The sequence below is a fragment of the Paramisgurnus dabryanus genome, chromosome 11 (assembly GCF_030506205.2).
Source record: "Paramisgurnus dabryanus chromosome 11, PD_genome_1.1, whole genome shotgun sequence".
NCBI lineage: Eukaryota > Metazoa > Chordata > Actinopteri > Cypriniformes > Cobitidae > Paramisgurnus > Paramisgurnus dabryanus.
In genome coordinates, this window is record NC_133347.1 from 30,838,598 (window position 1) to 30,866,126 (window position 27,529).

The 27,529-nt window shown below is 40.1% G+C and overlaps 1 protein-coding gene across 1 annotated transcript in view; it reads left to right on the top strand.

Moving 5' to 3' along the window:
* cacna2d3a (calcium channel, voltage-dependent, alpha 2/delta subunit 3a) overlaps positions 1–27,289 on the top strand; it is a 129,173-nt gene extending 101,884 nt beyond the window's left edge. The window contains exons 27-37 of the mRNA XM_065247772.1: positions 3,795–3,856; positions 3,941–3,985; positions 8,141–8,203; positions 9,705–9,775; positions 12,837–12,912; positions 13,894–13,946; positions 14,035–14,090; positions 23,669–23,783; positions 23,943–24,055; positions 26,212–26,294; positions 26,954–27,289. Coding sequence (XP_065103844.1) covers positions 3,795–3,856; positions 3,941–3,985; positions 8,141–8,203; positions 9,705–9,775; positions 12,837–12,912; positions 13,894–13,946; positions 14,035–14,090; positions 23,669–23,783; positions 23,943–24,055; positions 26,212–26,294; positions 26,954–27,046 — 830 coding nt within the window. The 3' untranslated portion in view covers positions 27,047–27,289. The remainder of the gene's footprint in view (positions 1–3,794; positions 3,857–3,940; positions 3,986–8,140; positions 8,204–9,704; positions 9,776–12,836; positions 12,913–13,893; positions 13,947–14,034; positions 14,091–23,668; positions 23,784–23,942; positions 24,056–26,211; positions 26,295–26,953) is intronic.
* The last annotated feature ends 240 nt before the right edge of the window (positions 27,290–27,529 follow it).

A 27,529-nucleotide genomic window follows, 5' to 3' on the forward strand; every position in this document is an offset into this window, starting at 1 on the left:
ACCTAAACAGTCCTCTGTCAATCATCATTAAAATCATATGGTAAACGGGAATCTCTGCGCCCAGCCACAATTCTTCTGGCATCTCTCCTCCTTCACTGCATTTTTACCTGTTTTATTACTTGGACTTGGGGACCAAGATTCGAGCTGCCTTCGAGAACAGCAAGCCAAGTTCGTTTAGGCTACCATTAATAATTAAGACTAAATGGGCAGGCAAACTAGTGAAACAATGCAAGTAAAAAAACAATCTGCCAAAATATGGTTTTACACGTCTATAGAAAATTTAGCCTACTATAAAAAAGCAATTATTGATTTTCCTAATGCATGGTGTTATTTTTACTTCCATTTAAAACATTATACATTTCGAAAAGGAGGATTTTCAGCACTTTGTTTGAACCGCAACTCAGCAAATAGCTGATCAGGAGACGTGCAAGGTTGACTATCACTCCTAGTGCGTATGAAGACACCATCTTCTGACTGAAGGCATGGCGCAGCAGCAGGGAGAAGAAGATGCCAAAGACTGTCGGGGCAAGGACAAAGCCTTGCTTTACACAGCTTCAGATCAGGAAAGGTTCCGAAGATGAGCCATCGTACTGGACGGTACTTTTCATTTCACCATGGAAGGATGTGACCATCTTGGCATTTCCTTTGTTTGTGAGTTTGGGACCTGTGCATTGCAAAAATGGATATTTAACAATCAGCAAATGATCAACTCATATCTGAACACCTCAGAACAATTTCCTACACAGACTTGGACTCTTGCTTCATCCAGTATTCCAGCATGGAATCAAAAGCCGACTGGTGTGTTCACACCAGATGCGGAAGAGGCGGCAAGCACGAGTGATTTACATGTTAAGTCAATGCAAAGACGCAAATATAGGCACCCTGCGGTGCGGTAAGCGCGAATTGTGCGTTGCCGCTTGATCCGTGTGAGTTGAAAAATCTGAACTTTGCCGGATTTTCATGCCATGTTAACCAATCAGGAGCTTGCTCCAGCAGTGACGTGATTACAGGAAGCGAGCGGAGGCAGAAAAACAAAACAAAAATTGAGGACAATCATCATCACTACACGAGACATCTTCGTACTTTTACAGGAATTTAAAGGATCTTGTTTGGAAGAGTGAGGAGTTCGAACAATCTGGTAAGTTTACTCAATTTGAGCTATATAAGCTCCTTCCATGAAGCAAATTTATGGTGAATATCTCAAATGACTAGATCTTCACGTGCGAATGAAGCAGGTAAACTCAAACTGTTTAAGCGTCCGAGTACGCGCGAATAGCGCGTTTTTGCCACCTCTTCCGTGTCGGGTGTGAATGCACAGTAAGACCTTCAAACACACTTGGACCCTGCTTTGCACCACAGACAAGCAAGTATTCACAATTCTATATACAATAGAATATAGATTCCTTTCAGTTGTGCCTCTGTGAAATAAGGTGAATGTTGGTTTATCCAGATGACTACATTACTCTTACTCTCCCTCTCTCACTCTCTTTGTGTTAAATGTTTGTTTGAGTATTGTTTAGTTTATGTTTTATATAATCCCAGTAAAGTCAATAAATATACATATATATTCATCCATGAATGCCTCTGAGTTCTGATTATATATTAAAAGTAGGGGTGTAACGGTATCATACAGGTAAAGGCGTTCTTGGAATGTTAAACATCCCCATACATGCATTTATTTCTCAGTCCGCCACAAAATCGACCACCACAAAGATGTGTGCACATTGTGTTTATCACTACCTCTGTATGACATTACGGTTTCTTTACAAAAACCAGTGGCGTCGTCAGTCGACGTGCTCCCCTGAGCTTCATTTAAGTTGCATATACACTAGGGGTAAAACGGTACGTGTATTCGTATCGGACCGTTTCGGTTCAGGGCTATCGGCACGGTGCACACGTGCACCAAAAGGCCGAATGCAATCTTTTATGTGCGCCTGTGCGGAACATAATACGTGGGTTTCCACACGAACATATTAAGTGGCGGAAGTCTCCGTGTTCAGCGCAAGTCTTTTGTCAAACATATAACATCATTCGGCCCGCAGAAAGATTTGTATTTACTTGGTTGTATATTCGTTTGATTGTTGATGTAAACGTTTACGTGTCGTGTCTAAAAGCGTTTTGTTCTTTCAAAAGTGCGTGAGAGGATGCACGTCTTTCGTTGCTACGCAATCATGAGACGCACTTTCTGTGACAGCGAGAATAAGGAATGCGTGATCAGATTTTTCATCTGCACTTCACGTCAATCATATCATTGTCACAATGCGATCAGCTGGTCGGGACAGAGAAGAGCTGTAACCCGGGCTTACTCAGCTGTTACTCAGCTGCGGAGGGGTTATTTAGTAAAGTCACAGCTTACATTGACGACACAAGCAAAGATTAGGAGAAATGTGCAAAAGATCAAAGATGGCTATGTATGCAACTCACTCATCTCAATATGAGTGTATAATAAGTATATCATCATGTTGCTTGCTATGCAGTTACACATAGAGCAGTAATATTATTTTTATACAGAGATGGTACATAGCCAATTCAATACTGTGAGTTAAACAATCCAAAATAAATCAAAACAGAAAATTTTTGGTGGCAAAAATGTAGGCTAATAGTTCATAAATGTATTCAGGAATTGAATTTGTTAGTTTAGTGCAAGGTTTAAGTAGAAAAAGTTTAAGAGAAGGTTAAGAAAAGAGTTACCTACTGTTATAAAATAATGTAAAAAAGAACTTTGCAGTAGTATTTTATTTATTATTTTTTCATTTTATATATATTTTATATATTATATTTTAATAAAAAGTGTTTAGAAAAAGTGTAAACAAATTGTAAAAAAGTTTATAGTAAACAACCTGCAGTTTAATTTTTGCATTTTTCCCCTACTGTACCGAAAATGAACCGAACCGTGGCTTCAAAACCGGGGTACGCACCGAACCGTGATTTTTGCGTACCGTTACACCCCTAATTAAAAGTCACTTAAGCTTTGATTTTGCTGCCTCACGCTCAACGTTTCTTAGAATTAATCTTTATTAATTATTTGTATATTCAGTGGACAAATTAAATTTAACAAAAAAACAAAAATTAATTGTTATTACTTACTCTGCTAAATCAGATGAAACTTACAAAATATATATATAGTTAATGCCGATTAATTGTATGTATTTGCCTTTGAGCTAAATCAACAATTCCCTGACTGGAATGGTTATAAACAACTGGTGGAGAAAATCTTAAATTAATAATTATAATTATTAATAAAAACTCATCATTATCAAAATTTGTTGTTTTGAACAATACTGTTTCAAACCCCCTAGAATCGCTACAATATTGAAAAAGCTTACATCCTTTATTTACTTTGACAGTTTGCATTTAAAAGTATAATAAAGTGAAATTAAATGCAGATTTCAGGTAGACATGGTACAAGTTGCACAGTAGAAGCGTTGATAGTAAGAAAGCACATGAACCGCATGCTGGTGCTTAGCATAAACTACACAATAACTGTTGGTCTGGCAGTTGGTAAAATTACATGTACATTATTGAAATAATTAGTAGACTAATCATTTTATCTGAAAAATGGCAGAGACTGAGGAGCAAGAACTCTCCCCCAGTTGCTCCCCAGCCGCTGCAGTGATAGCTGTACAAAATATCCATAGTAGAAAAGCTTCACAACAGACATATCAAATGATGTACACATTTTATTGTGACGCTAAATCAGAATGTTCAATGATAATTGTTCATACTACAAAAAACTATGCTGACATACTGCAGAAATGATTAAAAGCATCTTGTTGTGGTTTCCTGTGTTTCAGCTGTAGGAATTCAGATGAAAATGGAGTTCTTTCAGAGGAAGTTCTGGACGGCCAGCAGACAGGTTAACACACAAACGCACAATCTTTATCTATTTCAAATGTTTGAGCTAATCATTATGTATGTGAATAGTGTTGCTCTCTTGCAGTGTGCATCACTGGATGGGAAATGTGCCATCAGCTGTGACAATGATGTGAGTTTCCTTGAACATGTTTTAGTTCTCTAATTCAAAGGAACTTGTGCTGCCTCACTGAAGCTAGGCTATGGGAACGCCTTTTGCATCTAAAGCACATGTGACATCAATCCAGTGGTGAGATGATATGTCATAGACAGGTCTGGAAAGCCAGCTTCAGCTTTTGTGCCTTAGCAAGCACTCATGTGTGTTTAACAAAGAGTTAAATGTTTATAATGTCTAAAGAGAGTGTCAGAGAGTGTGCTCCCACTTGCCCTTGTTTTATTATGAGCGAGGACACGTGCATTCATGCATTTTTCCCACAAATAACTTATCTGTTATACCGCTGTTTTCACTGTCCTAAAAACAGGCTTGCTTGTCTTGCTTGTTCTATGAAGTCCCTCCTTCAGAAATGCATAAAGAGTTCTAAATGTGTAGCTTGTTAAGTGTGTTGTCATTCGATAGCGTTCGATAGCAGCTTAGCTTGCCGTCAGCTTAGCTGGCGACTGGCGTATTCCTGTGGGCGGAGTTTAGTCAAAAAACTGTTCTACTGAAGTCATTAAAGCAGGAAGTAGAGGGCTGTAGTCCAAACCGGCCGTTCGCTGTAGGCTTTGAAAGGCGAATTCTGTAAAAAAATATCACCCGGCAGTGAACTTTGAGCTTTATCATTTTACAAGTATTATTTAAGCTAATATAGCAACATTACACACTAACTAGGGTTTTAAAAAATGGGATCAGAAAGAACGTGACCTTTAAGACAAAATAATGTACTGTGAACTTGATCATTTTCTCAAGTGTTCAGGGCCCTCTCTTCAGCAGTACTTAAATCACAGAAAAGGAACTACTTATTTCTACAACAGTAAAATTATCTTTTAAATATAAAAGGTATGTATTTTGTTTTGGTTGATTGTTGTAATATAGAAAATGGGTTTTAGTTCCCTCAAAAGGGACCGTCTCAGGTAACGCATGTAACCATGGTTCCAGACCTGCCAACCTGTACGCATTTTGCGTAGCAGGTACTCATTTTGACCTCAAAGTACGGTGGTACGATTTGTCACTCTAAACTACGCAAAACCTGGTGATGTCTCTGCCGCGCGAAGTACTCGAAACAAGCAAAAAAAAATTATTTGTCCAATCATAGCACTGGGCTCATCCACAAAATAGAAAGTGAAGATGATTGATAAGTTGTATGGCCAATCAGTAAAAGAGTCTGCTATCGACGGAATCACAAAATCATGCTTTGATCTCCTTCCTCCACCCGCAGTTTCTAACAATCTTTTTCAACATAGAGTCAAGACGTCTGATCCCCTAAGGTAAACTGGTCAGGGTGGATGTGCAAAGTTGAAATACTGAATTAGCTTAATCCTATGAAGTCGACGGTCTCGCGGGCTCCGTTTCATAACGTGCACTTGACTGCAAGATGCGCTAACATTATTTCTGATTTGTAAATGAGCATCATTTATAAATGAGTGCTTACAAAAAGTACCATGATTTTACCATGGGGGGCATCCAGTTTTAGTCAGAAAGTTCACTCTCAGTGAAGGGAATCCACCTGACATCCAAGTGAAGCGGATTAAATGCGTTCTGAAATAACGCGCTCTTGATAATTGTCAATAAAATAAAACGTCAGATACAAACTACATCAAATAAAGTTTTATACATGAAGAATATCTTGTGTCTCGAGCGCCCACGTGATAGGTGCCTATGCCGTACGGTACTGTACTGTAATCAAAGCTACAATTAAAGACAGACATACAGTAAACAGCAGTATGGTTGAATTTAAAGCAGTGTTAACTCTAAAATACTGTCTTAAAGGGATAGTTAACTTAAAAATGTTTATTCAGTCATAGTTTACATAACAGAACAGACCATCCAAACATTTATGAGTTTCTTTATTGTGTGGAACACAGGAGTGTTGGTAACCAAACAGATCTGGTCCCCACTGCTCTCCATTGTATTTTTTCCTAGTCAGGGAAAACAACTATTTTTTGTCAAAATAATTTCTTCTGTGTTTCATTAAAGAAGAAATCATTAAGGTTAGAAATAATATGAGGTTGAGTAACAGCTTCTGGTCTGAGATACATAATTGGCTGTCATTTAAGATGGATAATATCCCTACTATCAACCTGTCACACATACTCTTTTATATGGACAATTTAGATTCATCAATATCAGATTTGCTCAATATGATTATTCTGTTGGGTAAATATCATATTCACTGCTGTAAGTGGAGGTCTTCTAAGCCTTCCTTTGTCTGGTTTATAAATGACTTTAAATTGTTTGTTTAGATGCGTGTCACCGATCAAACCAAACCAAACCACCAATCACAAGTGTGAAGCCCAAAGTCTTTAAAGTAAACTTGATTATCGAGTGAATGTTGTGCAGTTACGAGATCACAGAGAGAGTCGAGCAAGCGCTCATTCCAGCACTTGTGTGGCTGCTTTTTGTGCACGCTGTGCAGAGGTGCACTGTCCCATAGAGTTCGCTCATCTGCGCGCTCGCGAGGACGCTTGTCCACTCGCGAATATTGTTCTGCGCGCTCGTATCTCTCGCTCGCGCGTGGTTTTTGTGCACGCGACTTTTGGGTCTGATTAAAAGCCATAGCTGCGCATATAATTGGTTCGCGCAGCGCAGATCACTCGAGTGGCGCAGTTTCGTCCTTCTTTTGATGAGTTCGGCTTCCCATACTATATGTGCCCTCGCGAGGATGCGCGCATATATTATTCTGCGTGCATACTTGCACATCTCTCGCTCGTAACATACTTTCGCACACCTTGTGGCCAGTAGGGGGCCCCCCAAGCCCGCGTGGCCCTACGCAATTGCGTGGTTTGCGTGGTGGGTAAACACGCCACTGTCCTTATGTACTGCTCTAATTATTATTTGTACTTTCTCTAGCCTTCTGTCTTTGACCTGTACTTAAGCATTTCCCCTTTTATTTTATTTTTATTTTTTTTATTCCTGGCTGTTCCTTTATCAGGAAATTCTTTCTGCACATTGGAAACATTAATATTGTATGTATGTATTTATATTTTGTTCCCCAACGAGAATTTTGAATGTTGGTGCTTTTGTTTAATAAAATAAAAATAAAAAATAATAATAAAATTACATTTGATTCCTATGTCCATAAAAAAAATAATATGAGGTTGAGTAAATAATAACAGAATGTCATTTGTGGGTGAACTATCACCCACTATTTAACAGGAATATCCCTTTAACAGTGTTTGTGTAGACATGCTAAACTTTGGAGAATACAGTATTTAACATTAATAATGTTATTAATCACCATGTTTGGCAAATTTTGTTAAACATGATTTTATTCACATTTATAATGATTTTTAAAGCAGATTATGGCAGGATGGGAAAAAAGTGAGTGCAATGTGCAGCATGTAACCTTGAAAGTTACCAAGAGGTGTGTGTGTGTGTGTGTGTGTGTGTGTGTGTGTGTGTGTGTGTGTGTGTGTGTGTGTGTGTGTGTGTGTGTGTGTGCGTGCGTGCATGCGTGTGCGTGCGTGCATTTGTTAAATTATACGTTAAAAACCCGTGTTCTGTCCTTTCGGCCGATGCTACTGTACTCAAAAAAGGTTGGCAGGTCTGTGGTTCCCTGAGAAGGGGAGGAGACATTGCATCTCCCTGCTATACTCCCTGTATCTCTATCACTTCTTGATTCAGCACATTTAAGCTGAAGCCAGCTTTCCGGTTCCTATGTCACCTGCCTTTGACACCTTCTCACCATTGGTCTGATTTCACATACTTGCTTTAGATGCGATCAAGCAAAAGGTATACCCATAGTGTAGCTTCGGCGACGCAGCGTCTCATTTTACAGTGTTCACGTGTAACCCAAGACTTTTTTTATTAGTAAATTTGAGCAGTTCCAGGGTTATGGATGTAACATTTGCAGCCAAAACTTGAAATTTAAATTCTCAGAGAATGAATTTATTACCATTTATTAGTTTCCAGACATCTAAAAAATATTAGTCTATACTCATGTTTTCTATTTTAGACGTGACAATTCTGAAATGTACACAGACTTAACCATGAAAAATTAAAAATTTTAAAAACTTCAACATAGACTTAAAAAAAATTAATGGAGCAAAACAATGACTAAAGAAATAACTGTAGTTTAAACCATTGTCTTGACTATAAGATGAAAAAATGCTTTATTTTTCATGTGTACAGGATATCAGCTGTTATTTAATAGACAACAATGGATTTATTATCATTGCCGAAGATTCGTCTTTGGTAAGAGATATTTATTTCACGTGTTATCCAGTTTGCTTTTTTGTATACTTCTTAATAAATATCTTGACAATATACTTTCATTTATAGTAATATTTTGTTAATATGATATTTACTAAAAGCCATTATTTATCTTCTTTGTAATGTTTATCTTTCCAAAATTATGATTATTAGTTTTTTCCAGATATACTTAATTTTCTACATTTGGTTTCATCTGTCACACAGTTGAGCAAAGGGTGCTTCTGTTTTCTTATTTGTGCATCCTCGTTTCCTTTCCTTATTTTCTTTCCTTGCGTCTTAGCTCAGTGGACTGTGCTGATGATAAAAATGATGTCACACATACTCACTGAGCAGAACGTAGACAAATAAAGTAAAACTCCGGACTTAGACCAGATGTGATTATCTGGTGTAGTCAGGGCAGAGTCCTGCACGGGTCCATTTTTGGAGACCCCCTCTCGCCCGTACCCGCAAAGTTCAGCACCAGATCCGACCCGTCACCTGTGATAATATAAAAATGAAATCCGCACCCGCCCGGACCCGTTGATATTTGACCCGTTACCCGTACCCGCACCCGCATAAATCACACGCGCTAAAATCATTCCAATTAAAGTGCTTTATTTTTATCTTGTACCTCTCTCAACATTACAACAGTGTCATGAATGGGCTAATGAAACAGGCTAAAGTGCGCTTTGTTTTGCGCAATTCAAGTAGCCTACCATCGGGACAAATGGAACATGATAACTATACACAAATAGACCTATTAATAAAAAAGACCAAGAAAAAAACAACCTACCTACACAAGCTCCAAGTCTCGTCTCGAAATGCTTTCTAAGAGAAGACGTTCAGCTTCCGGCTATCAACAGCAAAACTTTATGCAACTTTTGCAACGCTCGCTCCAACTAGGCTACGAGAAGAATCAACAAAGGTCGCGCACTGTGGCGGTGGTGACGTGATGGGTCAACTGTCATATGTTGCATGTGTAATGGTAATTTAGGGCGTGCACACCAAAGCTTTTAGGCCTGCGGCCAGCACATGTTTTCAATTGATTCCAATCGAAACTCTGCGTTTTTCAAATAAGCCGGCGTTCTGCGATTTTTTTTTCATGCTCGGTGCTGAGCGTCGAGAGATGAATGAGATTCAACTTTGGGTGAAATGCTCCGCTCGTCAATGTCAGTTTTAGGAATGTCACAATCCACCCGTTTAAGACACTTTTATGCGGGTATCCACCGGTATCCGGGGGTACCCGACCCGTAGCAGGACTCTGAGTCAGGGTGTCCAATCTGCCGTCTGAAGGTGTCACTGCCTGTCAGAGTTTACCTTTAACACATATCAAACACAACTACTGTCACATTAAAGTCACACATTTTGATTTGATCTGCTTCAGATGTGAGAAAGATTGGCTCCACAGGACAGCTCTTCACGAGCAGGGTTGGACACCTCTGTTAAAAAGTTTGTCTACTATATTTCCCTTGTTTCTTCACTCTATTGAGAGTGTCTGTTTTAGACAGGTGTGTTCTTTGGGGAAGCTGAGGGTGCTGTGATGAGCAAACTTGTTGCAATGGGTTCATTTAAGAGGTATGTATGTGTTGTTCAGGCATGAAGCAATAGAATATGGTTAGAGATGACATGTAAGCATGATGGTTTAACTTAAGTGTGAAGTTAACTGTTTAATAATCATTGCAAATGACATACTGAGCCTATATACACACACACACACACACAAGTAAATGTTTCATGCACATATGCATACACACACATGCAGACACTCTTGCACACACACATACATGCAAATATAATTGCACACACACATGCACACATGCATGTGCACGTGCAAGTGCACACACACGTGAAAGTGTCCTGCACATACACACGCACGTGAATGTCTCATGCGCACACACACGCACGCGCCTGAATGTCTCATGCACACACACATGTACACAGACACACGTGTACACATCCATGTGAATGTCTCTTGCACAAACATCAGTGGTTGAACATCAGAAAGAGCGGCAAGTATACAGTCACTAAAGTAAGGTCAGATTTAAAATGCAACGTGACCTGAGAGGACAGCAGTGCTAAGGGTCTTACACACTCACATAGTACACTCAAACACATATATTAGCTTCACTACATTAGTGAGGTCATTCCTTAGAGATAGCTCACACACACTTTTACTTGGTAAATGGTAAATGAACAACTAATATTAATAGGTATAGACCAGTGGTGTGCAGTGGACTTAAAAAAATGAGGAGGCTGATTCCTTCCCATGTAATTTTTTGCTCATAACGAACATCTCAGCATTGTTAAAACAATGTGTTTGGCAGGAAATCGATCTGGTCCCATCTTGTACTCCTCTTATTAAAACTATAATACATACACTTGGTACTCTCTCATAGGTTTTTTTAACATCTGTTTTTAAACAAAACAACATGTGTTAAACAAAGTAACAGTGCACACAAAGGCAATATCACCCTGTAGCCCAAGACTGAAGCCAAGTAGGGTTGAGCCTGATGGGAGACCTCCTGGGAAAACCAGGTTGCTGCTGGTAGAGGTGTTAGTGAGACCAGCAGGGGGTGTTTACCCTGTGGTCTGTGTGGGTCTTAACACCCCAGTATAGTAACAGGGACACTATACTGTCATAAGGCAAGTCCTTCAAATGAGGTGTTAAAACGAGGTCCTGACTCTCTGTGGTTGTTAAAAATTCCAGGATGTCTTTTGAAAAAGAGTAGGGGTGTACCCCAGCATCCTGGCCAAACTTGCCCATTGGTCTACTAATCATAAAACCAATAGGTTATATTGGAAAATGGTCTCTGATGCTCCCGGTGTAAGATGCAGGCTCTTGGCGGTGAACCGCACCGGTAGAAGTGGATGTAGAAGCGTACCGGTGCTCTTTGTAGGCAGTGCCTTCACCAGCTCAGTGAAAGACCCAACAACATATTTATAAAATATCACATTAGAAATGATTTATTGTGTTAGATAGCATTCTGTGGTACAAATACCTATGGATAAATGTATGCAATTGTTAGCTAAAAGAATCTGTTGCGGTTGGATTTAATTGTTTTTCTTTTTTAATCTTTAGTTGTTTCAATGTTTAATGCAATTTATAATATCAATAATAATTATAATAATAATAATAATAATACATTTATTTTGTTTAGCCCCTTTAAAAGTAGCTTTCTCAAAGCACTTTACATACAATCATAACAACAGAGAAATAACACAATAAAATTACAGAAAATAAATACAAAAATAATTAAAATCAAGTAAAAATAGAATGTTTTGAGAAGAGATTTAAAAGTGACTAATGAATTTGCTTCTCTGATGTCGGCTGGGAGAGAATTCCAGAGCTTGGGAGCATAGACAGAAAATGCTCAATCACCCCTAGTATGGAGCCGTGTCTCAGGAACAACCAAGAAACCACTCTAAGAGGAGCACAGATTGCGTTGTGGTGTGTAAGGCATTAATAGATCAGTCAGGTACTGAGGTGCCAGATTGTGCAAAGGTTTATACGCCAACATAAGGATTTTAAATCAATACGGTACCTAACAGGTAACCAGTGCAGTGACTCCAAGACAGGGGTTATATGGTCCCTAGCCCTGACCCCAGACAAGACCCTAGCAGTTGAATTTTGGAGATATTGCAGTTTATCCAAGGATGATTCAGATACCCCAGCTAGAAGACCATTACAGTAGTCAACGCATGAGAAGACAAAAGAGTCTATCAACTTCTCAGCAACCGGGAAAGACAACATATGACGTAACCGAGCTATATTTCTTAGGTGAAAAAATTATGTCTTAACTGTATTCTGCACAAAAGGCTCAAATGACAGGGTGGCATCAAATATGACACCAAGATTTTTTTATTTGTTTTTAAACTCCAAGGTGACGCCATCAACAGACAGAGCAGGAGACCCAACCTTTCGCAGTTGATGTGGAGATCCAAGGAGCATAATTTCTGTTTAAGAGACGTTTAGCGACAGAAAATGATTATATATCCAAGTCTTTATCTCAGCAATGCATTTAGATAGATGCACAACGTTCACTTGCTGACCCAGTCTGGTATGAATATAGATCTGTGTATCATCAGCATAAAAGTGATAATTGAGGTTGAGAGATTGTAGCAATTGACCAAGTGGATAGATGTACAAACTAAAAAGTAAGGGACCCAATACTGACCCTTGTGGAACACCAGTATGAACAGAGCCGACTTTGGACCTATGACCACCTATAAAAACAAATTGACTGCGGTCAGTGAAATAAGACTTGACGCAGTCAAAAACAGTCTCGGACAAACCAAATACATGTTCAAGGTGATTGAGTAGTAGAGCATGGTCAATAGTGTCGAAGGCCAAAGTGAGATCCGAGAGAATAAGAATTGACGTGGAGCTGGAGTTGAAGGCAATCAGTAAGTCGTTAGTGTCTTTCACCAACGCAGTCTCTGTGCTATGTGATTTTCGAAATCCAGATTGATGAGCCTCAAATAGATTGTTTTCCATTAAGGGTTTGTTTAATTTGGCCGCAGTTTTGCTAATGGTTAAATTTGACTGAAAATCATTTACTTGGAAATGTTCAATACCAAAGTAATTAAAATTAAAATAAGATTTTGTCCATTGATATGGATTATGATTATCTTGCAGGGTTAACATGTATGACTATCAGGCCACATGTAGAGTGTACAGTGAGAGCAGTGACACAGCGCACAGACTTATACATGTGAGTACTGCACAATCTGCCATTATATCTAAGACTAAATGTAATTCCCAGTTAATTGTATTATCTTGTTTTTTTCCAAATCTTTGTATGAAATTCTCAGAGCTACTTTGCATAAAGGGACTACCGTATTTTCCAGACTATAAGTTGTACTTTTTTCATAGTTTGGCAGGTCCTGGAACTTCTAGTCAGGTGCGACTTATTTGTCAAAATTATTTCATATGAAACAAGAGAAACCATTACCGTCTACAGCCGCGAGAGTCATTTTTGAACTTGATTTGGCTTGTCGCCGTGATTTCACCAAGTAAGATGTAATCCTAGTTCAAAATTTTTTGTTGATCCTGGATCAACGTTTTAATCAAAGATACCCCAACCTACCTTTAACTCAAACCCTAACCATTTTTAAACCCTCAAATTAGTGTGGAATTATAGTTTGAGGAGTATTTCTTAAAAAACCCTAAACCATTCCTAAACCTAAATCTAACATAAACAATAATCCTAATCCTGCAATCTAATTGGTTAATATAAATGTTGATCCATGACCAGCAATGGTATTGATCCAGGATCACTTCCTATTTGGTGAAATCACGTTCACCATTCAGCCTCCCAGGTATGGTCTGTATGCTATTGTGTATGGTGTAAAAAACTTTATTTGTATGTTATTGTTACTTTAACATGTACAGACACCTATTCAGCCTGCTGTTCTGTGCTATTGTTGAATAACTTGCCTTTCCAGATTAAATGTCTGGTCTTCGGCTTGGATTTTGTGAAATCATTTATCTAAATAAATGCGACGTATATTCCAGTGCGACTTATATAAGTTTTTTCCTCTTCAAAACGCATTTTTGACTGATGCGACTTATACTCCAAAGCGACTTATTGTCTACAAAATACTTTTTTTGTTTATGCTTAGCAGTAGGATGTCATTGATACTTGACAACTGTGTGACTTGCCCTGTTATCTTGACTGTTGTTGTAAATGCAGCCATTCCTCGCTCTTGTCACGACCGTCCAGAAGCTGCTGGTGGAGTTTGTCATGTAAGACTTTGCTGTCTTAGACTCTGTATAAATAAGCTTCTGTCTCCTGCTATTAATCATTATTTTCACTGTCTGTTGTTCCTCACAGATTTTTTATTGAATTCAACCTGTACAGCTGGTGGTATTCTGACGTCACTGCTAAAGGTTTGTTTGATGCATGTGTCTACTCACAGGTGATATGATGGAATTTTAACCAAGTCTTTGTAGCACTGCAAGGGATATTGGAGCAGTGAGTGTGAGACAGCCTCACAAAAACAACACCTGTGATCCAGTGAAAGACCATTTATATATGAATGTACCAACATCTAGTGAAAATCTAGTTACATGCATGCATTTTTTTTTTAAACCATTGTCATTGCAATGTTTTAAAGCTGTTTACAATCCAGCTGTTAGGATTTGTAGAACGAACCCAAACGCAGAGAGAGGGATGTACACTGAAGACTTTTATTAATTAACAAAAACAGAAAACAAAACCCACGAGGGGGCAAAACAACATAAACAGGGTAACAATAAACAGATGGATAGTACACTAAACTGGACAAGATACAAAACTACACTAAACCATAAACTTGACTTCACACTAAATATGGAATAACACTAGACTGGACTTAACAGCAGAACACAGTACTCACAGGTATGGAAACAAATGCACAAGCACAGGACAAGGAATACAAGAGGATTATATAAGGGAGCAAATCAAGGGGGGAACAGGTGACATGAATCAAATGATGATGGGATGATTAATGGGGAAACAAGTAGGCGGGGTCAGGAGACGAGACAGAAAGCACATGGTCTAAATAAACAAGGCCAGTGCTTTCACACAAAACAAGGGTCTGTCATGATTCTGCCACAAGACTAGATTAAATAAAGGACAGGAGGGCAGAACCATGACAGAATCCCCCCCTAAGGGAGCGGCTTCCAGACGCTCCCCAGGGGAACACTAGACAGGAGACAAGACAGACTGACAGGCAGACAAAAACCAAGAAAACATGACAAACATGCAGAGGGGCAGACAAGAGTACACTACAAAAGGGTTGGGGTGACACAATAAAAACAACAAACAAGGGAGGGGGGGCGGAGGCAAAACAGAGTTCACAAAGGGAGGAAGTCCAGGTAGGGTGGAGCTGGGTGGGCAAGGGGTCTTGGGTGCAGGGGTAGTGGAGGGCTTAGGACGAGGAGTCCGGGCAGGCTTGGTGGGGATCTTGGAGGGAACAAGCTTGGTGGGGGATGCAGACTTGGTAAGGGGTACAAACGGAGGCACGGCAGGATTCCAGGGCGTGGTAGGGGTAGACGAGGGAGCAGAAGGGGACGAGCCAGGACTCACAGGGTAGGGGAGAGAGTTCAGGGAGGACATGGAGACAGTAACAGGGGAACAGGCAGACAAACTGGATGACAGTGCAGGGGAGAAAGCAACTGAAGGAGCCGGTGAGACAGGGGGCGCTGCGGCCGGCAGCGGAGACGAGACAGGGACCGTGACAGGGGGCGCTGCGTCCGGCAGCGGAGACGAGACAGTGACAGGGGGCGCTGCGTCCGGCAACGGTGACGAGACAGGGACAGTGTCAGTGACAGGGGGCGCTGCGTCCGGCAGCGGAGACGAGACAGTGACAGGGGGCGCTGCGTCCGGCAGCGCAGACGAGACAGGGACCGTGACAGGGGGCGCTGCGTCCGGCAGCGCAGACGAGACAGGGACCGTGACAGGGGGGCGCTGCGTCCGGCAGCGCAGACGAGACAGGGACCGTGACAGGGGGCGCTGCGTCCGGCAGCGCAGACGAGACAGGGACCAAGACAGGGGGCGCTGCGTCCGGCAGCGCAGACGAGACAGGGACCAAGACAGGGGGCGCTGCGTCCGGCAGCGCAGACGAGACAGGGACCAAGACAGGGGGCGCTGCGTCCGGCAGCGCAGACGAGACAGGGGCCAAGACAGGGGGCGCTGCGTCCGGCAGCGCAGACGAGACAGGGACCAAGGCAGGGGCTGCAGCGGTGGCTGCGCAGACGGCAGGGGCTGCAGCGGTGGCTGCGCAGACGGCAGGGGCTGCAGCGGTGGCTGCGCAGACGGCAGGGGCTGCAGCGGTGGCTGCGCAGACGGCAGGGGCTGCAGCGGTGGCTGCGCAGACGGCAGGGGCTGCAGCGGTGGCTGCGCAGACGGCAGGGGCTGCAGCGGTGGCTGCGCAGACGGCAGGGGCTGCACTGACGGAGAAATCAACCCCCTCCTCCTCCTCTTCTTTCTGGGGCGTGGCGCAGATGCCGTGGCGGGCGAGGGGAGAGCTGTGGTGGGAGCAACAGGTTCTGAAGAGGACCCCTCGGATGGTGACTCCCACGATACTCTCTGCTCTCGCTTACCACGTAGCGACATGGGTGGGGAGGAGCTCTCAGGGGCCGAAGGAGGAAGACTCGGGTCGTCAGACGCCACCACTCCCAAGATACATCCCTCCGGGATAAATGGCAGCGTGGCAGATGGTGATGCCATGGTGGGTACCTGAAGCTCCTCCCGACACAACTTGTCCACCACCTAATGGAACGGGCAGCGGATAAGCTCCTCCCGTTCAAGCAAGGGAGGAGGGACGTTGAGCCCCGCGATGAAATAGGAGTTGAGGAGGGTCTCTGGCAACAACACCCTCCTCGCTTCCACTGCCTGGGCGTACCCCCTCAGGGACCTCTCCTGCTGAGGAGGAAATGGGGCCTTGCCCATCTTCATGTCGGCGGCAGTCGACTGCCACCACAGTTCAAGGTCAGCCGACTGCCGCCTGGCGGGACGACACGGGTTGTCTGCTGGGTTCTGAATTGGCTTGTGCATTCTGTTAGGATTTGTAGAACGAACCCAAACGCAGACAGAGGGATGTACACTGAAGACTTTTATTAATTAACAAAAACAGAAAACAAAACCCACGAGGGGGCAAAACAACATAAACAGGGTAACAATAAACAGATGGATAGTACACTAAACTGGACAAGATACAAAACTACACTAAACCATAAACTTGACTTCACACTAGATATGGAATAACACTAGACTGGACTTAACAGCAGAACACAGTACTCACAGGTATGGAAACAAATGCACAAGCACAGGACAAGGAATACAAGAGGATTATATAAGGGAGCAAATCAAGGGGGGAACAGGTGACATGAATCAAATGATGATGGGATGATTAATGGGGAAACAAGTAGGCGGGGTCAGGAGACGAGACAGAAAGCACATGGTCTAAATAAACAAGGCCAGTGCTTTCACACAAAACAAGGGTCTGTCATGATTCTGCCACAAGACTAGATTAAATAAAGGACAGGAGGGCAGAACCATGACACCAGCCACCAATTAAACTTGAACTTAACTTTAAACAGTGATTGTAAGCCAGACTCTAACATAGCTGACTCGTGAAAAATACATTATTTTCATAATTTTTGTCTGATGTTTAAAGTGACTGAAATTGCCTTGACAGTCTACTGGAGTTTCACTGTAACTATTGAAGACCTTTGTTTTCTCACTGAACGCTCATCTTTATGCCCTATTTTTCTTTCAAGAAACTCTTTTAAAACTCTTGATTTATAAATTCTAGAGGGAGTTGTGCAATTGTGTTTCATACTGTGACTGATCAAGAGTACAGAGTAATGAAACATAATTTTCTCCATAGCAACTGTTTATGTAGCGTCACCTTCCTTTGCCCTTCGAAAGGGGAAAGGTCCTGTTTTGAAAGCACCCCATGGACCAAACCACTGTGAGGCAAGGGAGGGGGCACTCAAATGTTTCTTAACTTAAAACGCACCTAGCCCAATTTGCATTTGAATTGTTTTACTATTTAAACAATTTTACATATCTTTATATTATTAATAATATGCATGGTTTTTATGATATATTTAGTGGGGACAACCCTCAAATGGGAGAGCTGAGCCCCCCAAACTGCCCAGGACTTACCCCTATGCACGCTGTGATGCCTGATCTTCAGACAGACAACTCTTTTGAACAAATAGTTTAAACAACCTAAGCTGTTTGGCTGATTTATCTGGTCTCCCATCATGGTTTTAGCTGGTGTAGCAGGCTGGTTTAAGAGGGGTTTTGGCCACTTAGAATATTTTTCTCAAATTTATGAGGTGTTTTGAGTATCCAGTGGGTTGAAGGGATGTTTTGCTAACAGGATGTTCAACTGTTACATTGTTACGTCACATGTTACATACCAATCAGTATATTATGTAGGTAGTTCTAAACATTCAGCTCAAAGTGGATAGAATGATGTGGCCCTTAAGACTGTGGTCTAAGACTAACTAAAATGGAAATTCAAATGGAGACTTCAAGGGGGAAAAATAAAATAATTCACATGACTATAATCATGACTTGTTGATTATCAAGATTGATAACCTGATAATCTGCAAAAACCCAAATCAGTAGTCGGTGCGAAAATTTTGTGTCTAAAGTTTGATGTTTATATAACAAAAAATTAAGTTCCTGTAACTGCTTTAACTGCTATACCAGAATAACCACCAGGGGGATTTCTTTAAAAGGTCACATATCGTCAAATCTGAAAAATCGTGGCTTTTTTCATGATAACTGAGGCGTATGGGCTATGTAAGTACCGTATAAGTTTCAAAACAATCATTTAACAGTCAAATGCACACAGCCTGCTTGAAGGAGCTGTCATCTGAAATGGTTCATTTGTACTTCCGTAAAATCGTGATGTCAGGAATACACAGTCGCTGCCTTCAGACTTCACCCAGAGCACTGTTCACCATCCACCGCCCCACCCCCTTTTTGCCAAACAAACCCCCAAGGAAAATCGCACCATGTGAGAAAATGCTGTTCAATCGATAGATGCCAGGAAACTAAATCATTCGAGAACAAGTTCATTTATTCAGAAATTCCTCAATAATTAGTTTGACTTTAGCCGTCTGTTCTAAACATTTCACAAGTGACTGCTTCAATGTGACAAAGTTCAATGCCGGTTACTCCAAGAATCTACTCATCAAAGATGTTGCAGTCCTTTGTTGGGTCCGACCTCAAATCCACAACCCGCAAGTAAACACATTTTAAGTAGGGCTGTATAATAAATTACATGCGATTGTCACATGCATCTCGTTGTTTAGAGTAGATAATGTATAAACATATCTGCACAATTTCTTCACAACATTACTGAATAAAATAGACTCACTTGTTTTAGTCAGACACCAAAGTCGGAATGTAAACATTCTGTTCTGTCCATGCTCCTTCTGCTGTCCTTACCCTTCGTAGTACGGTCTGATCTTCGTTGGCTGAATGGAAGGAGGAACACATGAGCAACTCCCTGCTGTCCTACCATTCAACAAACAGAAGGTTGTTGTCTCGAATCCACCACATACTCCCACGGGGGGGGGGGGGAATTTTTGGGCAGCTTATTGATGGGTGTTTTAGGGAAGCTTATCCAGTGTCTGTGAATAGTCCCACAGGCCCAGAACCCCTTTTGATAGAACAGCTGGAACAGTGACGGGCTGGTGTAGAAATTGTCCACATATAGTTTATAGCCTGTTCCTAAGACCCTACTTTCAATCAGCGCCATCACCGATTTGTAGCTGAGTCCCTTGCCTTGTTCACGCTCTCCTTTAGGAATTTACCTACATAAATACAAAAATTCCATGTGTATGCGTGGAGTGAGTCAGCCAAAACATACAGCTTGTACCCCCATTTTGTAGGCTTTTCTTTGTGGTACTGTTTTAGACTAATCCTGGCTTTTGACTCGACCATCCTCTCATCTATAGAGATATTTTGATGTGGGTGAAAGTAGGTTTTGCATGCGTCTTGAATCTGATGATAGACTGGCTTTAGTTTTCCAAGTCGATCATAGCCGGGGTCCCTTTTTTCTTCAAATTCTCTGCATCTTCTCTGGGATTACTTAGATAAAGAGTTGATGATACAGCCTGGAATTTTATGTCGGACATGACTGTGGAAGGAAAGCTAATTGTATAAAGTCTAGAACCATTCCAGTAGTCTGTCAGTTTTGGAACCTTTACTAGACCCATATACCTGACAAGTGACAGATAGGGGTACAAGTCCTTTAGGGACATGTCCTCCCATTGTTTTCTTGTTCCTCTTGTTGCCTGATTATCCTGATGCTCAGCTGTATAGGCACTGGACTTGTGGATGATTGTCTGGCAAACCTCAGAAGAAAAAACAGCTGAAACAACTCTAAAGGACTGTAGGTTTCTGTTAATATGAGCTTTCTCAGAACCTGATGTTTCACCACTGGTGTGCCATCTTGATCCAGCAGTGTCATTAAAAGTAACAAGTTGGGTCTGTCTCCCTCTTTCTCTGTATATGTCACGGAGTGACTAGATCGGGCGGAACCAAAAATAGGGCGAGAGAGTTCCGCCCGGGCCGGTTTGCATGAACACCGACACTTCCGGGTTTCCCGGGGATCCCCCGCAATCACCACAACACGGCACAGCTGCGTGAATGACGTGGCGATTGACGATTGGGCGAGTCACGTCGAGGAGAGGCATAAAAACGGAGAGGATAGGAGTCACGGGTGAAGTTTGATTGCGTTGGATATAAGCTGCGGATGCCGGCTGGGTTGTGAGTCATTCGGGTGCTGGAATACGTAGTTCTGCTATGGCTGGGAGCTGTGGAGAGAGAAGAAACACTGTTCAACAGTCAAGTAAGAACCTCTTGAACGGAAACGTACTTATTGGCACCTTTGGTGTGTTGTTGTCCTCACAAAGGATCGGGAGTTCTGTGTCCACGGCGTTGTTTACTTCAGAGGCACACTGAGGGAAGAGGGAGAGATCGATTGGAAGCCCGTCAACTGTGAGTAGCAGTAAATCAACAACTAATACTGAATGTTGGTATGTTAAAGGAGAGTGCAACCCATTTCTAAGCGGCCCCACTAGATGTGTGCAGCAGGTGGGCGAGCCGAGAGGTGTATGTATCAAGAAAGAGATCGACTGGAGATCGACAACTGGGAGTAATAGAAAATCAGCAACTAGTATTGAATGCTTATATGTTAAACTTGCTGGCCTGGACTTTGAGAACGTTGACATGGTCAATTGACACTTGGGCTTAAAATCGAGGCGTATAATGGCCAAATTACTTGAAGAATGGAAGTCAGCACTTTAGTCAGAAGAAGTCAAATTATTAGAGGAGTATACTGAAGGGCTAATCACTCCCGATTGTAATGACCCTTTTCCTGATTTGTTTTTGGTGACTGATTTTGAAGAGTATGAAGGTGTTTTTTACAACCCAATGTGTCAATGTTAATGGGTCCTAATCCAGTTTCCGGAAAAATTTTGTACAAAAATTGTCTTAAAACTCTGAATAAGACGTTCTTGCATAAAAGAGTTGATACGCCTTGGCGTCATGCCCTCCATTTAGGGGGATGTTAAGCCAGAATGGCGAGCATTGTATAAGTCACCTTTGCCAAAAAAAGTGGGCGACTTACAATGGAGGATCCTTCACGGAGCAATTGCCGTAAATGCAATTGTCTTCGTTATAAATCATGATACTAGTGATGAATGCCCTTTTTGTTTTCAGAAGGAGAACATATTTCATGCTTTTATACATTGTAATAGGCTTTTCTCATTGTTTCAGGTTTTAAAGACTTTATTCGGACGTTTTGATGAGAGTTTTTCTTTGAAAACATTTATATAAGGATTTAAATATGTCCGGACACAGCGATTTTGTTACCAATTGTTGAACTTTTTATTGGGTCAAGCAAAGAAGGCAATATATGACACTAGAAAAATAAGAATTGAACGCAATTCAAGTGTTAATTTGCAAAGTGTGTTTTTTAACTTGGTAAAATCCAGAATTCTTATAAATTATCAACGTTGAAAACAGGACCACATTAACATACCAAATAACATTTTATAAAATTAAACAAAGCTTTAAAGGGTTATAATAACTTTAATAAAACAGCACATTTTAAATAGTGCAAACAGTCAAGTAACCAACAGATTTCACAGTCTGCAATAAACAGGTCGGTCCAATAACCAACACAGAGTGCAATAAACATACCAACACAGATTTCAGAGTGCAGTAAACATAGGTCAGTCCAATGAGCCAGGGGTTTTCAAAGCTGTCCTGGAGGACCACTAGTACTGCACAATTTGCATGTCTCCCTCATTAGACACACCTGGTTTAAATTTTCAGCTCATTAGTAGAGACTGCAAGACTGGAACTGGGTGTGTAGGTAACTGAATGAGGTGTGTCACAAAAGGGAAACATGCAAAATGTGCAGTACTAGTGGTCCTCCAGGACAGCTTTGAAAATCCCTGCTATGAGCAGTCCAGAGCTTTCTGTAATCTGGCAGTTGGTTGGGCTTCTCTCTGTGATGATGGGTGGAAGATTCGCGCCACATTCACACGCCTCTTCAATTCTTCTTCTTTTAGTTTTATGGCGGTTGTCAACTACCTTTAATGGTATATTACCGCCACCTGGTGGGGTGGGGTTATTATATCATGAATCCTCATTGCACCTCAATCGCAGTTTCATATTTTTTATAATTTTGACGTAATATGTAAAACTCTTTACATTTACTTAAGATAATTGTAGAAATGAGTGAAGAGTCCATGATCAATCCAAACCAGCCGTATTTATTACATAAACATCTGTAGTGTATATATATATATATATCTCCCAAGGGTTTTTTCCTCCTAGGACTTTTTTTTACTTCCCCGGAAAAAAATCCGGGGTTTTTTTTTTCTCCTAGGGGGTTTTTCAACCCGGGGAGGCAGCCTTTTTGGGCTTAACTTCTATACGTTACATTAGTAATACGTTTGATTATAATGTTGATTTATAGCCACAGCAAATTTAGCTGCTTGTGCTATCGTGTATTATGTTATGCTATCTGTCGATTTTCTGTGCTTTTCACTACATCTATTATGTAAAGCTGCTTTGATACAATTACCAAATTGTGAAAAGCGCTATATAAATAAAATTGAATTGAATTGAATTGAATAGTGTATATTCAATTTACAGCTTACACAGCCACAGGCAACAAACCGAAACTAAACACTTCAACCCGGCAGGGGAATATAAAACAGTGCCAACAGGACACTTCCACTAGTACGGTGTCTCTCAGTGTCCATAGAGTACGCAAGCGCAATCATTAACAAGAATGATCTACAATAATAATAAACATGGTTTGGTAATTTGTTTTCTCTGTTGTTTTAGCATGTATAACAGATTATCTAGCTGTCTTAGATTATGAGTTGAAAACATGGTCAGTTGAAAACACGTAGTCAAACAGTCCAGCCAAAACTACTTAGTTGAAATCACGTCGTAAACCAGTCCAAGGCGGACCGACTTATTTTCAACCATATTTCAACGTTGAAAGACCGTAATTGTTTACTGGTAGATTATGAGTTGAAAACATGGTCAGTTGAAAACACGTAGTCAAACAGTCCAGCCAAAACTACTTAGTTGAAATCACATCGTAAACCAGTCCAAGGCGGACCGACATATTTTCAACCATATTTCAACGTTGAAAGACCGTAATTGTTTACTGGGAAAGCTATGGGGGATCTTATGTCTTTTGATTTGATTTGGTGTTACAAGGGGGCTCTGTGTGAAATAATCAATAAGAGTGATTTGGAATGAGTTTGATTTCTACATGGGTATTTATTTGGATATTTAATATATTGATGTATTTAAATTGGTAAATTTAAACTGACTTTTGTAGGTAGGAACTGAATGTATTAGATTAGGTTATTTGTTAATAAAGGTGTGTTAAAATTCAAAATTCTCTCTCTCTCTCTCTCTCCAGCTCAAAGAGGAATCAGAACTATGTGGGTTCCCTGTGATACAGAATATCCAGCATTTGTGTCTGAGCGCACCATTAAAGAAACAGTGGGGAACATTGAGTGTGAAGACTGCATAAAGTATGTGCTCACACAATCATATAAACATACCATGAACAAAAACTGAGAAATATCTTGGACGTCTTCATTTGAGCATTTCTATGGACAAGTATTTTTGTTTTTTCAAATAAAGCCCTCATCAAATCTTTTATTTTCTCCTCTGCTGTTTTTCCTCCTCAGATCTTTTGTTATCCAGCAGATTCCCAGCAGTAATCTTTTCATGGTGGTCATAGACAATGAATGTGACTGCAGTGAATTTGGAGACGTCACTCTGAAGCCCATTGAGATGATGTATATCCTTATTATCAAACAGATGGGTCTGATCTTATATGCTGGTAAATAGCCATGCTTTTTTTAAGGGGTTATGTGATTATAATTTCCATACAAGAATGTTAGTATTTGTACAGTAATTGAATTCTTGAAGTTTAGTAACGTCTGTCCTGATCCTACTCCTTCCGGTTTACTTTGAGTGAATGCCAGTGGGCGGCTCAAAGAGGAGATCAGGTAAAAGTGTCAATGTTCTGCTGTCAAGTCTTGTTCTCATATATTCATCTGTACGATATCAGACTCATAAAGAGAGGACATTTACAAATTAGCGTGAGAAGCAATTCTAAAAAAGCACCAATGGGATAGAGCTGATTGTGCGTTCAACACCACGGACATCGCAGCAGGAAATTGTGTAATCCCAGGCTAACGAAGCCATATTAAACTTAAAAGATCTGGAGGACAAAAAAATAAAGGTTTACAAGAAGTTTTCAAATGTCTGGTATTGTGTGACGACTTCTAGTGACTCCTATTTTATTCACTTTAGCAAATAAAAAATAACATGGCTTGGCAAACAATATTTTTGAATAATAGTTCCTCTGGCATTCCAAATAAACTGTTACAAGTTAAAACAATCATATGCATTGTATCATGCAATTTATTTATTTTTATTTATTTTTTTTGCAAAAATTGCAGCCATTTCAAGCCCAAATTGATTAAAGACCAGCTTTTTTCGTCATTAAATAATGGCACAAATACTAGTCATAACACACGAGCAATTATTAGTAAATTGCCTTGCGGGAATCATTTAAATAATTTCCTCCCAAAAATTTTGCGTCTGAAAGGGAAACTCCTGGAAATGCATATGCAATAACTAAACCACACCTTTTCAGCACTTATGATCCACTGTGCGGCTTTAGTAAATCCCAACAGTCGTTATTTAACGACAAAATTATGGTTTGCACTGGCGCAAGCTGTTAGTAAATCTGGCCCTTAATCAGGCATGTTACGGCCATCGGGACAACCGGGAGATTTCCGGGCTTCATGGGCCGGTGGGCATGTTAAAAGTTATTAAATGTAATTATATTTCTTGCTGTGTTATTCAAACTTCATATCTTTGCGTCTCTCACTGGACAAAAGAAGCTAATGCATGCTGCAAGACTGACAAGTAAACAAGCATGTTGATTGCATGGTGTATGCATGTCGCACTGGCCAATCAGAATCAAGTTATTACAAACAGTTGCATTTGACTTCATGCAGCGCTGCGCAGATTGATCGAGGTATGACATAAGTGTACTGTGAGAACAATTCGAAAGCTGTACTCTCTAATACCTTCCGCTGATTAGTCTGCATGTAGTCGAAAACAGCACTTTACTGAAATCAACCAACAAAATCTAACAAAATCTCTGAACGTAATAACAGAGAAGTTAAGAAAAATAAAAAGCCAAGCACTCAAGAAAAAGAACTCTGTACATTTTTTCATAGACTGTTGGTAATAATGTAATAATGTGCTAGAGCACTTATAATTAAAAAAGTGCTGATTTTTATTCATAGTGTTGACATTTTATATTTCATATATGCAAATGATATAGGCGTAGCCCAATTCGCTTTATAAGGACTTAATAAATCTTACTCGTTCTATATTAGCCTAATACTATTATAAGTTGCCAGCGGTTTCAATAAAATGTGTATAAATTAATGATTCATATAAATTAATAAATTAATTATTTATTCTGATTCATAATAATAATGATTCTTCTTCTTCTATTGATCTTCTCTTTAAAATCAATAAATAATATAAACAAGAAAAACTTAATGTAAATGAACAAATAAACTATTAATAAGGCTACAATGAATCCTGTTAAATGTTTTATTCTAGGTAAGTTTTGTACTCTTTTTTTAATGTCATTTTCTTGTTTATTATTTGGATTCTTTCTTGATAGTAAACCGATTGATACATTGCATAGCAAACTTTTTAATTCATTTAGTTTTAATTCATTTATGTTTTGTGTTTGCACAAATGTAGTCGGCCGGGTCTGGATGAAGTCCAGGGTAGAATTTTAGTCCCAGTCCAGCCCTGCTCTTAATGACCAATTAACAGTATAAAACGAATGCTTATAGATTCATTTAATAGTTGGTCTATGATCTGTGTTACATTTTTTTTGATTTCTTAACTGCGTCATACATAATGAGTCTCTAAAGTGTGAACGACTGAAGTTTCAGAAAGACAGACGGCGACCGGACACGTGCCACCCGTTCCACCCTGAGGTACAAAACACAACCGAGTTCAGCAAAATAAATCAGTTAGAGGATCAATGGTATCTCTGCTCACATGTTCAGATGCAAAGCCAATGATCTAAATTAACATTAATTTCATGTTTATGTTATTTGATTAAATATTCACAAGACTCTTGACAGGACACATGGAGGTGCTGTTAAGTCAGCACCTTTTTTTTAGTAAATGAATGCCCCTTGCAGACTACACACTTTTTAGCCTGATTTTGGCACAACCATAGGATAAAACTGTGGTCCCTGGCACAATTTTGCACCCATAGTCGTAGTTTGACAATTGAGCTTGGGGGCCAGACTGGTCTATCACAGGAAATTAGATCATTAAAATGAATGAAAAACATTTTCATTGACTACATACATATACCCTATGCTTGCACCAGTTTGAAAAGCACTGATCTAAGCAAAAATTTCATGATTACAGTGTTGAAATAGGATCATATGATTACAAAAAATAACATCTGTATTCGTTCAGCCAATCGTCACACTGCATACAAAGGATTGACGGATGTCTATGTTGTTATCTCATTAGACATGAACATTGAATCCAGATATGCCTTTCTATACTGCCTGGCAGCATGTTCTTTAGGTTTTGTTTGTTTGTTTGTTTCTTTTTACTTTTTGTTATTCCTCTGCAGGAGAACTCAATGGAATGTGGAGGTTCCCAGACTGTGATTCCATCACTGACGACTACATTTCTTTCCCTGATAGTCTCCATCTTCAGCAGGTGACAGGAGCTCTACGTGTACCTCGACTCTGTGTGGACTGAGATTTGTTTATTATTTCTGTACACTAAAAAACACATAGAAAGCACCTGGTAATAGACAGACATATTAACTTGTTTCAATCTTCTTTTTAGTGACATTAAGATTTAACTTATAGTTAGAGAATACGTTTAAGGAAGATTATGAAATGAGTGTGTTTTAGTTATAACTTCCAAAATATAACAGCCTTTAATATGTATTTTTATTTTATTTTACAACAATGGATTAATGTATGGATGTTCTGTAGAAAACTTTTTAATAAAAAATATATCTTATAATAAAACATGTCAGTCCAGTTTGGGTACTTTTGAAATAAAATTGTTTTTAAAAATATACTAGTCAACATTTGAAGTGGATCAAAAAAGTTTATTAAAGTTCTCCTAAGACAAGAACGGGTATTAGGGATTGGTTTTATGTAAACTTTTATGAATGGTTTTGATCCACTTCGAA